Source organism: Prunus persica, chromosome G7 (assembly GCF_000346465.2).
Source record: "Prunus persica cultivar Lovell chromosome G7, Prunus_persica_NCBIv2, whole genome shotgun sequence".
NCBI lineage: Eukaryota > Viridiplantae > Streptophyta > Magnoliopsida > Rosales > Rosaceae > Prunus > Prunus persica.
The window spans coordinates 13,821,899-13,835,083 of NC_034015.1; the positions used below are offsets into that span (position 1 = coordinate 13,821,899).

Below are 13,185 nucleotides of genomic sequence, written 5' to 3' on the forward strand. Positions count from 1 at the left end.
ATTTAGGTGTGATCAAAATGGTGCGTTTTCTTGTAAGTATCTTAAGGACTTGCATGATCTAAATTTTTTAAAAGTTATGAAAAATCGAATTGTCATATAATTACCGATTAACAGTTGTGTGTCATCCGTATTTGTTACAATAATACAAGTTTCGATTTCCTTATAGAATATTATTTCGAATTCAATAATTTTTTTAATTATTGAATGATTAACGATTGTCAGTTTTCACATTCGAAACCAACCATCTTCTTATGGAAAATGCGTACAAATCCAACTCTTTCCCCATTCTTGAAGGTGAGGTAGGATACATGTTATGTAGGATCCACCTCATCTAAAGAAGATTTGAAGAAACGTTAGGAAAGGAAATGGGTTGTAATGTATAGTGAGAAATGGCCTAAAAAGGAGTTGGAGGGAGGTTTTGCCTATTTGCCAACTGCTAGTGCAGACGTAGGGGGGTCATTCTTACGTGCACAAGACTATACACTTTCCACACAATGTTAGAAGAAGACTTTCTTCCCCTATTCTCATCGCACACTCTTCTTCTTCACGGTCTCGTCTTTTAGACCAAGTAGCTGGGTTCTTCATATTCATTCTTTCCAGAATTAATACATTCCACATTCCAATTCATTCTCTTTCTCTGATTATGGGGATAAGGATTGATAGTTGGAACTTTTGGATTTTGGTTTGCTTCAAGAGCATGGTTGTCCTGGCCTTCCAGGTAAGCCATCCCTGATTTTCTCTCTGTCTCTTTTATTTGGTTTTTATTGATTTTTATTGCTTGGGGAAGTAGATTTATGCTAAGCAGTTGAAATTCGTTTGAAGATTCGAATTGGGCTATCTTATTGAGTTTGTTTGCATGGTTTCTCTGGATTGAATGTTGATCCGGTCCAAAATCTGCCAACTTTTGAAATTGTTGACTTGTTTTCAATGCCCAAAATACTGGACTTTTTCAAAATTCTACTAGCTGTCTCTGCCTGCCATGCTGATTGTACTGAGAATCACTGATTGAATATTGAAAGTCCAAAATATTGATCTGGGTTTTTATTTTTTTAATTTTTAGATGGCATCGTGAATTATCTGGAAAATATGGCAGATTGGTATTTGGCAATGATGGATCTTTGATTTTCTGATCTTTTGTGAGAAACCCAGATAGCCTTAACAGTTCTGGATGCTTAACTGTACGGTGTGGATTTCTTTGGAGCTGGGTTCTTAATTTTCATGGGCTTTATTGCATTTTGAAAACAAGAGCTTCCCTAGGTCTACATTTAAGGCTTCTTCTTATTGGGTATGGAGCACCTTCCAGTTGAAGTCATAGGTAACATATTATCCCGGCTTAAAGCTGCCCGAGACGTGGTAATTGCATCCGCAACTTGCAAGAAATGGAGAGAGGCTTGGCGGAATCACCTCCATACTCTTTCTTTCAATTCCAACGACTGGTCTGTATATCATGATCTGGCACCAAGTAGGTTGGAAATTCTTATAACTCAAACAATATTCCAAACCACAGCATTGCAGTGTTTATCAATTTTTATGGACGATGTAGATGAATTTTCAGCTGCCCCAGTGATAGCTTGGCTCATGTATACCCGGGATACCTTGCGGCAACTACATTATAATGTGAGGACAACCCCGAATGTCAATATCATTGAGAAATGCAGTCGGCAGAAGCTTGAAGTATTGTCGTTGGCTCATAACTCTGTAACAGGTGTTGAACCCAGTTATCAGAAATTTCCATGTTTGAAGTCACTTTCCCTAAGTTATGTCAGTATATCAGCATTGGATTTGAGCCTTTTGCTCACCGCATGTCCAAAACTTCAGAATTTGACCCTTATTAATCCTGATATTGCCATGTCGGACGCACAGGCAATTATGGAACTTAACAGCTCTTCATTGAAAGATATCTATGTGGAAGCTGTCAGTTTAGACAAGTTCATGTTGGAGGCTGATAGCATTGAGAATCTGCACCTCAAAGATTGTACCCTTGAGGCTTTCGAGCTTATTGGTAAGGGTTCATTGAGGGTTCTGAAGATTGATGATGTTAGTGTCCTCCATCTAGATATTGGTGAGAACACAGAGAATCTTCAGATTGTGGATGTTAGCAGCTTTACGATTATGTGGCCAAAGTTCTATAACATGATCTCAAAATCATCAAATTTAAAGAGGCTTCGGCTCTGGGGTGTTGTATTTGATGATGAGGATGAGGTCGTGGATTTGGAGACTGTTTCTGTTTGCTTCCCTCGGTTAAGTCACCTATCACTAAGTTATGATTTAAGAGATGTCTGTGGCTTGCAGGGGACATCTCCTTTGGAGAACGTGGTTGTGTTAGAACTTGGGTGGACTATAATCAGTGACCTTTTCTCTGACTGGGTAGCCGGACTTCTAGAAAGATGCCCTAATTTGAAGAAGTTGGTTATTTGTGGCGTTGTTTCAGAAGTTAAATCCCATGAAGAATGCCAAGTTTTAGCAAGCTTCACTTCGTCCATTGTCCGACTGATGAGAAAATACATGCGTGTAGAGGTTCAGTTTGAGTATGAATAGAAGTCCTGCTGACTGCTGTGGTGACTTCAAATTTGGCTCCGCATGATTGTACAACAAGGTACATGGCAGTTCACGAGGATTCTTATCGTCCTCATACAAGTCTGAAAAGGATGCCCTTTATTTTCTGGATAAAGATTAATGAGTGCTAAGCAAATGTAAATTTACAGATTGTTTTGAAAATTAATTTTGTCAGTTTATGTCAGGCTTGTATTTTATTTCAGAATATTCAAAGGGAAATTTCAATATTACAGATTGTTTTGTGCTCGATTTTGAATTTAGTAATCTATATCCTTGATAATTCTATTGTATTTTACCATGTCTTTGTTTTGTAGTGTGGTTACTATTTGGATAATTTGGATTGAAGCTGTTTATGGCACTCAATATGGCTACCTTCCTGAATATGCGTCGCGGGTTTGGTGTGCTATGTCTCCCGATTGCTTGAGCAGGTGAACTCCTTTACTTCAAAAATTGAATGGATAGCATGGAGCCTGTTTCTTGAAAATGATAATGCCATGATTTTTTAACTGATTGTAAGATGACGAACCTAGTCCATGTGAGAAAAAAAAAAGAGTAAAAGAAGGTAAAACTAAACCAAAAATTATGGAAGTAAAATGGGATGAACACATTAAACGATATGCTAAAATTCTAGGGATGATCATCAACTTTGAAACTTTCTATCATCTACCTTAACACTAGATGCAGGGTCGATTTTTTTTCAATGTGGAAGATGATGGTGTATGGCCAATTTGTGATTTTGGCTACTTTGAGATCTTTTTCGTCCTGTTTGTTAGGTGAGAATCACCATCAAATTAGATTTCAGGTTCCAGAAGAAAGGAGACATGCTAATCCATCAAATATGAAAAACGCAAAAATAAACGCCACTCTCGCAACACAAAGCGTGCTAGGGTGAGGGCAGCAAATGGTCTGAACACCACATTACATACATTAGCTTGAGCAAAGAAAAACCCTGTGTTACTATCCCCCAGCTTCAGTCACTGAATTCTGGACTTCTGTTTGAGGGAGGCCTCTTCCATAAGAGTGAAATGAGTAAAAACTTATATATATTTGGAAGAGTATGTTAAAAAGGCTCCTATTACAGTACTATAAATGTCAAATCTATGGTTAGTCCCCACGATCTGTCAAGATATGAACATTCCAGCACGTTGTTACATTGAAACCACTTGGGGATTTTTCATTAAGACTCAAAGGAACCCGCAGTTTGCAGTCGATCTTGCTAGACGGGTATTCGGCTGTCTTGAAACTAAAGTACCTGGCTCTTACCTGAAGAGCAAGCTGCAGATCAATACTGTAAATGCTGGCAGCAGTGTCCGAGTTAAATTGGGAAATGTCACTTTTCCCAAACAACACCGACTGCTGCCCTTCAAGAACTGCATGCAAAGTGGTCGTGTTCTTATGGCCTTGGTAAAATGGCGCGGAAGTCAAATTCACCATAGCAAACGTCTTCTTTCTATAGTTAGCAATTACTTGAATGCGACGATAGTATATGCCAACCTTCTTGTTCGAGTTTCTGATGGTGATGTTGAGTGCAAGGTTGTAGTGGAGAGTGCTGTTGTCGGTGTTGGTAAAATTGAATTGGGTCAGAGAGGCATCGGTGACCCTGAATTTGGGCTCATCAGAGGTCAAGATGTAGCAGAACATGAAGAAGGCTAGGGTGAAGCAGAGGAAAGTGTTGCAGAGCAGGCAGAAGCAGCAGGCACACCCTCCAGACATGGCTGAGACGAAACAAGAAATGGTGCGAGAGATGGAAAGCTATATATAAAACAAGGTGGTTTTGGCTTTGCCTATATGAAGATTTTTAATCAATATATTGATACAATGTATGTATGTACGTTAAGATTTAGTGATTAGCAGTTGGAAGAGATTATGGCTTTGACAGAAGTTTCAATGTCAAAGCCGGATTGAGGAGTGTCTTGTTGAAAACCCCAAGGGGAACTTCCAAAGATTGCTTTTTTTCTTTTTGGTTGGGGGGAACTTCCAAAGTTATTGATTGGAAGCAGTTTTTTTTCTGGGTAGTTTCCAGCCCCTAATATAATATTTTAATATAATTTATTTACAATTTAAATATACAGTCCTGATCTTTTGGACTACAGGGGTTCAAGAGATTATGGTCTCCAACGGTTTAAAAAAGTTTTTTAAAATGAGTGCAAGAGTGAGTGAACCGTTGGACGTGAATGACCACAAATCTATATATATTATTTTTCTTTAATAATATATGAAAAATACATGTCTAATAAGTGAATTTTATATGTATTATTGAAAATTTTATATAAAAAAGCACATGTACTAAACATGAAGAATACGTACGTATGTACGTCACGTGTATAATACATATATTGTATGTTTGATTTTAAAGATGTGTATTTTACCAAGTTTTTTAGACATGTACGGAAAATGGAATTTTGGAAAAATGCTAACTACGCCTAAACTTTTTATTTATCTTTTATTTATAATATTTTTATTTTTTGTTTACCCATTAACTTTTGGTGGAAGCTTGGTAGCATCTGAAATGGTGGATGAAGGGGATGAGATGAGAGTTTGAGATTTGAGAGGGAGTGGCTACAACTGTAAGGACTAACAAAGGAAGGAGTTTATGAAGAGGAGAATCAAATGATTATGGATTAAGGTTTTCTAATAAGTAATTTTGTAGGCAAACCTCAACATGCCTAAATTTTAATGCAAAAGTTTTGAAGAAGTGAAAAAGTTCATTTAAGGTTTTTTTTAAAAATAAAAAAAATTGTTAAATAGTGTGTTTTTTACATATTTGAATATCCAAAAACAAAACCACAAAGTTCCAATTAGAGTGCCTGAAAGGAGCCTTCAAAATGAGACCATTATATAAGCCATTTGCATAAACAGTGTTTGCTTCAAACGAGTTCTCAGTTAACTCGTTTGGGATTGAGATTGAAACGCCATTGGGCTTAACATTTGACTATTAAACCAACCAAGGAAGCTTTTCCCACATCGGAGGATTGCTTGTTATAAGAGCTCTTTATATACTGGCACTTAAGTGCTAAGCTCGTCCCTTCGGGGACATCCGATAAAATTGGAACGATACAGAGAAGATTAGCATGGCCCCTGCGCAAGGATGACACGCATAAATCGAGAAATGGTCCAAATTTTTTTGCTCTTTTCTGCAATTCCTTTTTTTGCGCTCTCCGTTGTGTTTACTCACAATCCCAAGGGCCAAAGGCGTAGTTCACTGCAGTTACAGAGGGCTTTGGGAGCTATAAACATTTTGCATTTCAAGTCTTTGATGGTTCGGTGGCGCAGTCTTTGATCTTCTGGGGTGAGTAAAAGTTTGAATTCAATGTAGTTTTCTAAATTAAAAGCATATTTATGTTGTATTTTATGGTTCAGAGGCTGAGTTTTTAGTATGGAATCTTTTGTCTTCCAATTTAATGCATGTAAAAAGCTCGCCTACTAGCTGTTTGATAAAATGACTCTGTTGATATGACCCTTACATCATAATGCGTGTGTGCTCGTTTAGAAGCTTCAATCTTGGTTGTTTGAGAAATTCTTATATCATAATCGTAGCAATTTAGGTTTCATTGTGAGCAAATCAACATATACTTGGTAGTTATCTTGTTTTAACTTCCTAGCTTTTCATTCAAAATTAGTAATTAGGCAAGAGTTCTAGAGGGATAATTTCTTAACTCCTACCTAGATCAGTTTTAGAACATACGGTTGAAAACTTGAAGGCCATGTTATGGCACTAGTTTTATATAACGGAGGGTTACTGTTTGAAATTTGAATAATATGCTATCTGCTGCCTTGGGTTATCATCGCTGTAAAGCAGAACGCTGTCTATAATGCTGTGTGCTTCTGGAACTGCCCACCTGAGGGCTTTGTTGTAGGCTTTTAGCCCTGTGATTTCAATATCCTGCTAACAGTAAGATTCATTAGTGATTTGAAGTGCTAAGTAACAAGAAAACGTATCCTAGATGATGATGTCATGTTGGATACAAGAGTTGAAGAATTTACCATCCTTGTGGTGATATGTTCAGACAGACTGGAATTAGAGTTGGGATTAAGGACATGAAATCTGAAACCTATTTTCATGAAATTTCTTTTGTTTCTGACTTGGTTTTTTTGCTTACGTACACTTATTGTCAGCTGGGGGGTGATAACAGCACCTGTGTTCTTGGCTTGAATTGGCTGCTGCTTGATATTTATGGATTCTCATGCCTTTGACTGATCCACGTTTCATATTTGTATCATGACAGGCCCCTTGAGCTTTCAAGCTTGCACTCATGGATCTTTCGAAAGTCCATACTGTCTGTTACTTCGAAAATCATGAAGCTGATAGATCATTTGAATTGATTGTCGGAATCGCTTCATTTTGAGAATTTGAAGGTAGTGAAAGCCATACCACTTTTTTTCTTTATCAAGTGATCAACTCAAAACTAAAACCTTACCAGTTTGACATAGAGTTGGCCTTTGTATCTAAAGTCTGTTGCTTGAAGCATGTTGACACTTGACATATTTTCCTTGACAATATTATGATGCAAATTCCGGGCTTTGATCCCATTTTATTCTTCCATTTATTGTGCTTGTCATGCTAATTGCTAGTTCTGCAAAATAATTGTTTCCAAGCTCTGTCATCAATGAAAATGAGGCCATTCTTAGGAAACGACCTCATAGCAAAACCTATAAATTCCTGTAGGTCTTAGGGAGGGGCAGGTGCAATAGGTCTGCCCTGTACAAGTTTTTTTTAACTATTCTTAGGGCTGCAAAGATTAGAAAATTGAGCACAAAACTGGAGTGCATCTTCTTAACAAAGACATCTAAGAAAACAAAGATAGAAAGATATTAGACTGTACAGATTGTGTTCTTCATCATATGCTGTGGTTACAAAAGATTACAAGAATAGAGGCCTAGCAGAAGAAGAAAAAAAAAATTACAAGAAATAGGGAAACCAAAAGCATCACACAACTTTTTGGATCACTTCTCTCACTTCATCAAGTACAAGCCAGGCTCTATGTCCCCAATCACTTCTGCTTTAAACTCCCCATCTTTCCATATCTGCGTTACATTTAACAGTCCACTAAGAAAAGTTTCGCACTGTTATGCAATACAACCAGAAAAGTCTTGCTGCACAATCGAAAATCTCACCTGAATTGTTGGCATAAGTTGACACATGAGCTATATGATCTTCAATTACTTTTGTCTTTTTTTTTTCTTTTGCTTATATTTTTTTTAGAATTTGTTTCTATGCGTATGTTAAGAAAGGGTCATATTTTTTTGGACCATAAATCTCAAAGAAAGACATAAACATTCCCACACTTTGGGCATTGAAACCACTCGCAGATGCTTCATTAAAACTCAAAGGAACCTTCAGCTTGCAATTGATCTTGTCAGACTCATAATCGCCCGACGTGTATGTGGCACTCTAAGAGCAAGCTTCACATCAATACTGTAAACCCCTGCAGCAGTCTCTGAGTTAAACTGAGAACCCCAAATTCCACCAACTGCTGCCCTTCAACAAATACATGCTGCAAAATGGTGGTGTTCTTGTGGCCTTGGTAAAATGGTGGCGAAGCCAAATTTACCAAAGCAAATGTCTTCTTTCTATAGTTGGCAATGACTTGGATGGCACAGTAGTGTATGCCAACCCATTTGTTAGGATTTCGGATGGCGACATTGAGCGTGAGGTTGTAGCAGAGTGCGTTGCTGGTGTTGGTGAAATTGAAATGTGTGAGAGAGGCATTGGTCACAGTGATTTTGGGTCGTTGGGGTTCATAGATGTACAACATGATGGCCACGGTTCCCGTCCCTTCCAGACATAGGTGAGAAAAAAAAAAAAAAAAAAAGCAAGAAGATTTGTATGAGAGATCGAGTCGCCTATGAGGTACGGATTCTACGAACGACAAGATATATACCACGCAATCAGATTATGAATTCGGACCACATTTAGGTAAGATTTAACCTGATGATCTTTGGACAATATGACAAGAGAACATTTCCTTCGACACTTATATGTATATATGAAAAAGCTTCAATTTCTAGTATATAGAATGCTGACAAATGTACAGACAAAAACTTAAATTTCAAGGCCAAGTTAAGGAGTGTTTTGTGAAAATCCCAAGAGGAACTTCCAAAGTAATTCAACGAACGTCGTTCCTGGCAGTTTCCAATGGCTCGACCTTTTATTTATTTATTTGAGTTTTTCTTTGTACCCATTAACTTATGGTTGAAGCTAATTAGAATGCTGGATCAAGGGATGAGATGAAAGAGAAGGTATGAGAGACTGAGATTGAGAGAGCAGATCTATGGCAAACATCACTTGTTCATAGCGAGTGAGTGGTCACGTGGTTCAGAAGGAGCAGCTAGTCCCTTGGACACATTGCAACTGGAGAAAACTCTCACAACTTGAGAACCATACAAGAATTTATCTAGAAACAATAGTGTTAAACTAATAGCCGAGCGGCTATACTATTTCTTTAAAAAAAAAATTTAAAATGGAGTATAACCGGCCGGCTATAATATTTCTTAAAAAAATTAAAACGCCTAGATAGCCGCACGGCTATACTATTTAATTTTAAAAAAAATTAAGAAAGAAGGACCCTCCTAGTTGAATTAGTTTATACTTTATAGATATTGATTTCTTATTGCCGTGCGGCTATACGAATAGAATACGTAATTGTTTTATTCTCCAAAATTTTGTCAAATAACAACTTAAAAATTCGATCACTATATGATATTTTAATATATATTATTTTTATTCAATAATATGTGAGATTTATGTGTATACTACATGAATTTTGTGTGTATTATTGAAAAATTTATAAAAGTATACGTGTATTATATTTGAAAAATACATATGTACATATTCAAGACGAGTATTGTACATTTGCTTATTCAAAAATTAGGGAAAAAATCGAGTATAGCCGTGCGGCTATACTATTTCTTTAAAAAATTAGGAAAAACAGCGTATAGCCGTGTGGCTATACGATTTCCCTTTTTCTTTTAATTACAAAGAGAGTATAGCCGCATGGCGATACTATTTCTTTAAATAAAATTAAAAACCAGAGTATAGCCGCGCGGCTATACTCTTTTTTTTTGAAAAAAGGTTTAAAGGGAAATTGAAACCTGCTATTGGACTACTAGTAGCTCAATAGTTGCCAAAAGAGATCAAACCTAAGAGCTGTTTAGCAAGGGTACCTATCAGCTTACCATATTAATTTCGAACAAAATCCCCAATCCCATGAACTCCCGACAATTCATCAACTGCCCCATCAGCATTGAGTATTCCTCTCTGAACTTAGAGAGCCTGAGGCTTCATGGTTTCCTCTCTGAATTTTAATTTCTTCAATGACATTGTCTTTTTATTATTTATTTTTATCAGTGTGTTAAAAAGGGTCATATTCTTTTGGACCATAAAACTCAAATCCCTCGCTAGTCTCAAGGATTTGTGAGGACATAAACATTGCCGCACTTTGTGGTATTGAAACCAGTTGCAGGTGTTTCACTAAAACTCAAAGGAACCTTCAGCTTGCAGTCGATCTTGCTAGAACCATAATCAGCTGTCTTGAACTTTCCATACTTGGCTCTTACCCACAGAGCTAGCTTCACATCAATATTGTAAACGCCGGCAGCAGTCTCCGAGTTAAACTGAGAAAGTTCATGTTCCCCAAACTCCACCAACTCCTGCCCTTCAACAAGTACATCATGCAAAAAGGTTGTGTTCTTGTGGCCTTGGTAAAATGGCGGCGAAGTCAAATTAACCATTGAAAACCTCTCCTTTCTGTAGTTAGCAATGACTTGGATGTGACGGTAGTATATGCCAACCCTTTTGTTGGGGTTTTGGATGGTGATGTTGAGCGCAAGGTTGTAGTAGAGAGTGTTATTGTAGAAACTGAATTGGGTCAGTGAGGCATTGGAGACGGTGAATTCGGGCTCCTTGGGAAGGAAGATCAACCAGAATATGAAAAGGGCTAGGATGAGGCAGAGGATGGTGTTGCAGAAGCAGAAGAGGCAGCGGGCACCAAACCTTGAAGTCATTGGCTGAGCAATGAAAAGAAAAACGATACGAGAGAATAGATTTCCCTCTGAGGTTTTAACTTGTATATGCAAGCTTAATTACTAGCTAGTTAATAGAATGCTGACAAATTTTGACAGAATATATATGCATATTTAGCAATTGGCTTTGTTGGAAATATCAAGACGAACTTCCAAAGCATCCTTTCGGCCAAGAGGAGGCGCTTCCAAAGTTGTTCAATACAAATAGTTACTGGTAGTTTCCAACTCATCTTCTTTGTTTGTTTTTAACTCATTACTTTTGGGGGAAGCTTTTAGTAGCCGTAAAAATGATGGATGATGGGGGGATGAGAGGAGAGGGAAGGTATGAGAGACTGAGATTTGTGAGTTAGTGGTGACCACTAATGACGCAGCACAAGTAACAAAGGGTTTCAAGCGAAACCTTGAGTAACAATAAAAACTGGATTCCACTAGAAAATTAAGAGAAGCTCTCTTGGAATAATGTTATTAAAACTGAGTTGCCAGAAACGTTAGACAAACCTGTCTAAATACACAATTCTCAACAACCCTCAACCCTTCAACTACTAGAGGAGTTATTACATAAAACTGAAAAAAACAGGATTAATTTGGAGTCTTAATAACGTAACTCCTAAACTGTCCAAAACAGAATTTATTGGAAAATTAACTACCAAACTTTAACTGCAGTTTTGGAAGGCCAAACGACCTCAGAATGCTAAAATCCATCTTATGTCACAGCAAAGCTGTGAGTTACACTCGTGGCGTCGTTCCCTTTCCGAAATGGTATTTTGCGTCCTAATCGGAGCTTGGACGACAAATCTGCATATTCCCACTACGTCCTTTTTCTAGCTCAACCGCGATAAAATCTGCCATCTGTTCTACATCAACTGATAATGGAATAAGGAATCGATAAAATGATTTTGGCCCCTTTGGGTTGCATAACGTTTTCAAAAGGGCACACCATCGATGTGAGAAATTATTTGGTATGACAGTACCACATTGGCAACATAAGTTGCTCCGACATTGAAGTCTGATATATGAATCAATCCTTAAGTTGATTTTTACGTGTGAGCCATTGTAAATAATACAAGATTGCAATCACAACAAACTATTAATATTTTCTAATTTATAACTAATAAGATTAATTACCGAAAAAATTTAATGATGATAGTGGATGTGTAAAATGCATATCCATCTTCTCTTTGGGCATGCCTTCAGCCATATTTAAAATACAATACTTTCTGCCACTAAGAGGTTTTAGTAACGAACCCATCTCTCCTGTCATAGAAAATCTTAGTTATTTTTTAGTGTGAATTCAATCAACATGTATGAAAATTGTTCGACCATGTGCTGAACACCTTGGCTAATTCAATTGTTTTATATTAGCTAAGCACAATAGTAAAACTATGGCCACAATCAAGCACTTTTACAATCGGGGACAACAAAACTGAAAACAGAGTTAGCCTGCACTATCAGGATCTGAGAAGATGTTAACATTCCCACACTTTGTAGTCTCGAAACCATCAGCAGAGGTTTGTTTAAGACTCAAAGGAACCTTCAGCTTGCAGTTGATGTTCCGTGACGGCGTGTAATAGTCTGTCTTAAATTTTCCAAACCTGACTCGAACCTTAACAGCAAGCTGCACATCAATGCTATAAACACCAGCAGCTGTCTCAGAGTTAAACTTGGAAATGTCATGTTCTCCAAACACCACAACCTGCTGCCCTTCAACAAGGACTTGTTGTAAAGTGGTGGTGTTCTTGTGGCCTTGGTAAAATGGCGTTGAAGTCAACGTGACCAAAGCAAACCTGTTCTTTCTGTAGTTAGCAATGGCTTCGATGCGGTTGTAGTATATGCCAACCCTTCTGTTGGGGTTTCGGATGGTGATGTTGAGGGCAAGGTTGTAGAAGAGAGTGTTGTTAGTGGTGGAGAAATCAAATTGCGTGAGAGAGGCATTTGTGACTATGAATTTGGGCTCTTTGGGAAGGAAGATCAACCAGAATATGAGGAGGGACAGGAGGAAGCAGAGGACGATGTTGTAGAACACGCAGAAGGAGCAGGCGCAGCAGCGATGCCTTCGAGACATGGCAAGATGAAAATCAAGAAATGGATTCTGTGGAATGGGAAGGTTGGGTGAGTTTTGGCTTATCTATATGTCAAAAGTTTAACTATTAGTTAATACAATGCTGAGGAATATGCATAGGATGTTGATAGAACTTATGTACATGCATGAAGCTTAGGCGATTAGCAATAGACAGAGAAATTCCCTGCCAAAGAGTTCAACGTAAAAGCCAAATAGGGACAGTTTTGTGAAAAATCCCAAGAGGAACTTCCAAGGTGTTTCGCAATCATATACTCTCTTTATTATTTGTTTGTTATGGAGGAACTTCCAAAGTTATTGAATTGGAAGTAGTTCGTTGATAGAATGCTGAAGAATATTAGCAGTGCAGTTTGGTTGTTCAACTAAGTTTTTCATCTAACCAAAATCAAATCAAAATTTTCGGGTTTTTCGAAAGGCTATCAAATACAAAAGATTAAAAGTCGCCTCATGTTAACACTAGCGATGATTGGCCTCGATGATATTTGCTCTTCATTTGATTTGATTTGATTTGATTTTTTAAAGTTTAAAGA

General features: G+C 37.6%; 4 protein-coding genes and 1 pseudogene across 5 annotated transcripts; 1 reads left to right on the plus strand and 4 right to left on the minus strand.

Moving 5' to 3' along the window:
* LOC18771763 (F-box/LRR-repeat protein At1g67190) lies at positions 359–2,961 on the plus strand. 2 transcript variants are annotated; one of them, XR_002272586.1, is made up of 3 exons: positions 359–718; positions 1,061–2,596; positions 2,871–2,961. XR_002272586.1 is itself a non-coding variant. In XM_020568764.1 (2 exons), exon 2 carries the CDS (start codon positions 1,288–1,290, stop codon positions 2,536–2,538), a length of 1,251 nt encoding a protein of 416 aa, XP_020424353.1. In that variant the 5' UTR covers positions 360–718; positions 1,150–1,287; the 3' UTR covers positions 2,539–2,836. The 2 variants fall into 2 exon arrangements, 1 of the variants encoding a protein (XP_020424353.1); XM_020568764.1 differs by lacking the exon at positions 2,871–2,961 and having other exon boundaries at positions 360–718; positions 1,150–2,836.
* LOC18769238 (NDR1/HIN1-like protein 10) lies at positions 3,640–4,754 on the minus strand. The gene has a single exon (XM_007203375.2). The coding sequence runs from the start codon at positions 4,267–4,269 to the stop codon at positions 3,661–3,663; it is 609 nt and encodes a 202-aa protein (XP_007203437.1). The 5' UTR covers positions 4,270–4,754; the 3' UTR covers positions 3,640–3,660.
* Positions 6,783–8,687, minus strand: LOC18770470 (annotated as a pseudogene).
* Positions 9,961–10,560, minus strand: LOC18770610 (NDR1/HIN1-like protein 3). Its single transcript, XM_007202803.2, has one exon. It carries the CDS (start codon positions 10,558–10,560, stop codon positions 9,961–9,963), a length of 600 nt encoding a protein of 199 aa, XP_007202865.2.
* Positions 12,014–12,640, minus strand: LOC18769898 (NDR1/HIN1-like protein 3). Its single transcript, XM_007203106.1, has one exon. The coding sequence runs from the start codon at positions 12,638–12,640 to the stop codon at positions 12,014–12,016; it is 627 nt and encodes a 208-aa protein (XP_007203168.1).

Bases quoted from the DNA above. Each gene is read 5' to 3' on its own strand.
- LOC18770610 (XM_007202803.2), bottom strand. From the start codon at position 10,560: ATGACTTCAAGGTTTGGTGCCCGCTGCCTCTTCTGCTTCTGCAACACC.
- LOC18769238 (XM_007203375.2), bottom strand. From the start codon at position 4,269: ATGTCTGGAGGGTGTGCCTGCTGCTTCTGCCTGCTCTGCAACACTTTC.
- LOC18769898 (XM_007203106.1), bottom strand. From the start codon at position 12,640: ATGTCTCGAAGGCATCGCTGCTGCGCCTGCTCCTTCTGCGTGTTCTAC.
- LOC18771763 (XM_020568764.1), top strand. From the start codon at position 1,288: ATGGAGCACCTTCCAGTTGAAGTCATAGGTAACATATTATCCCGGCTT.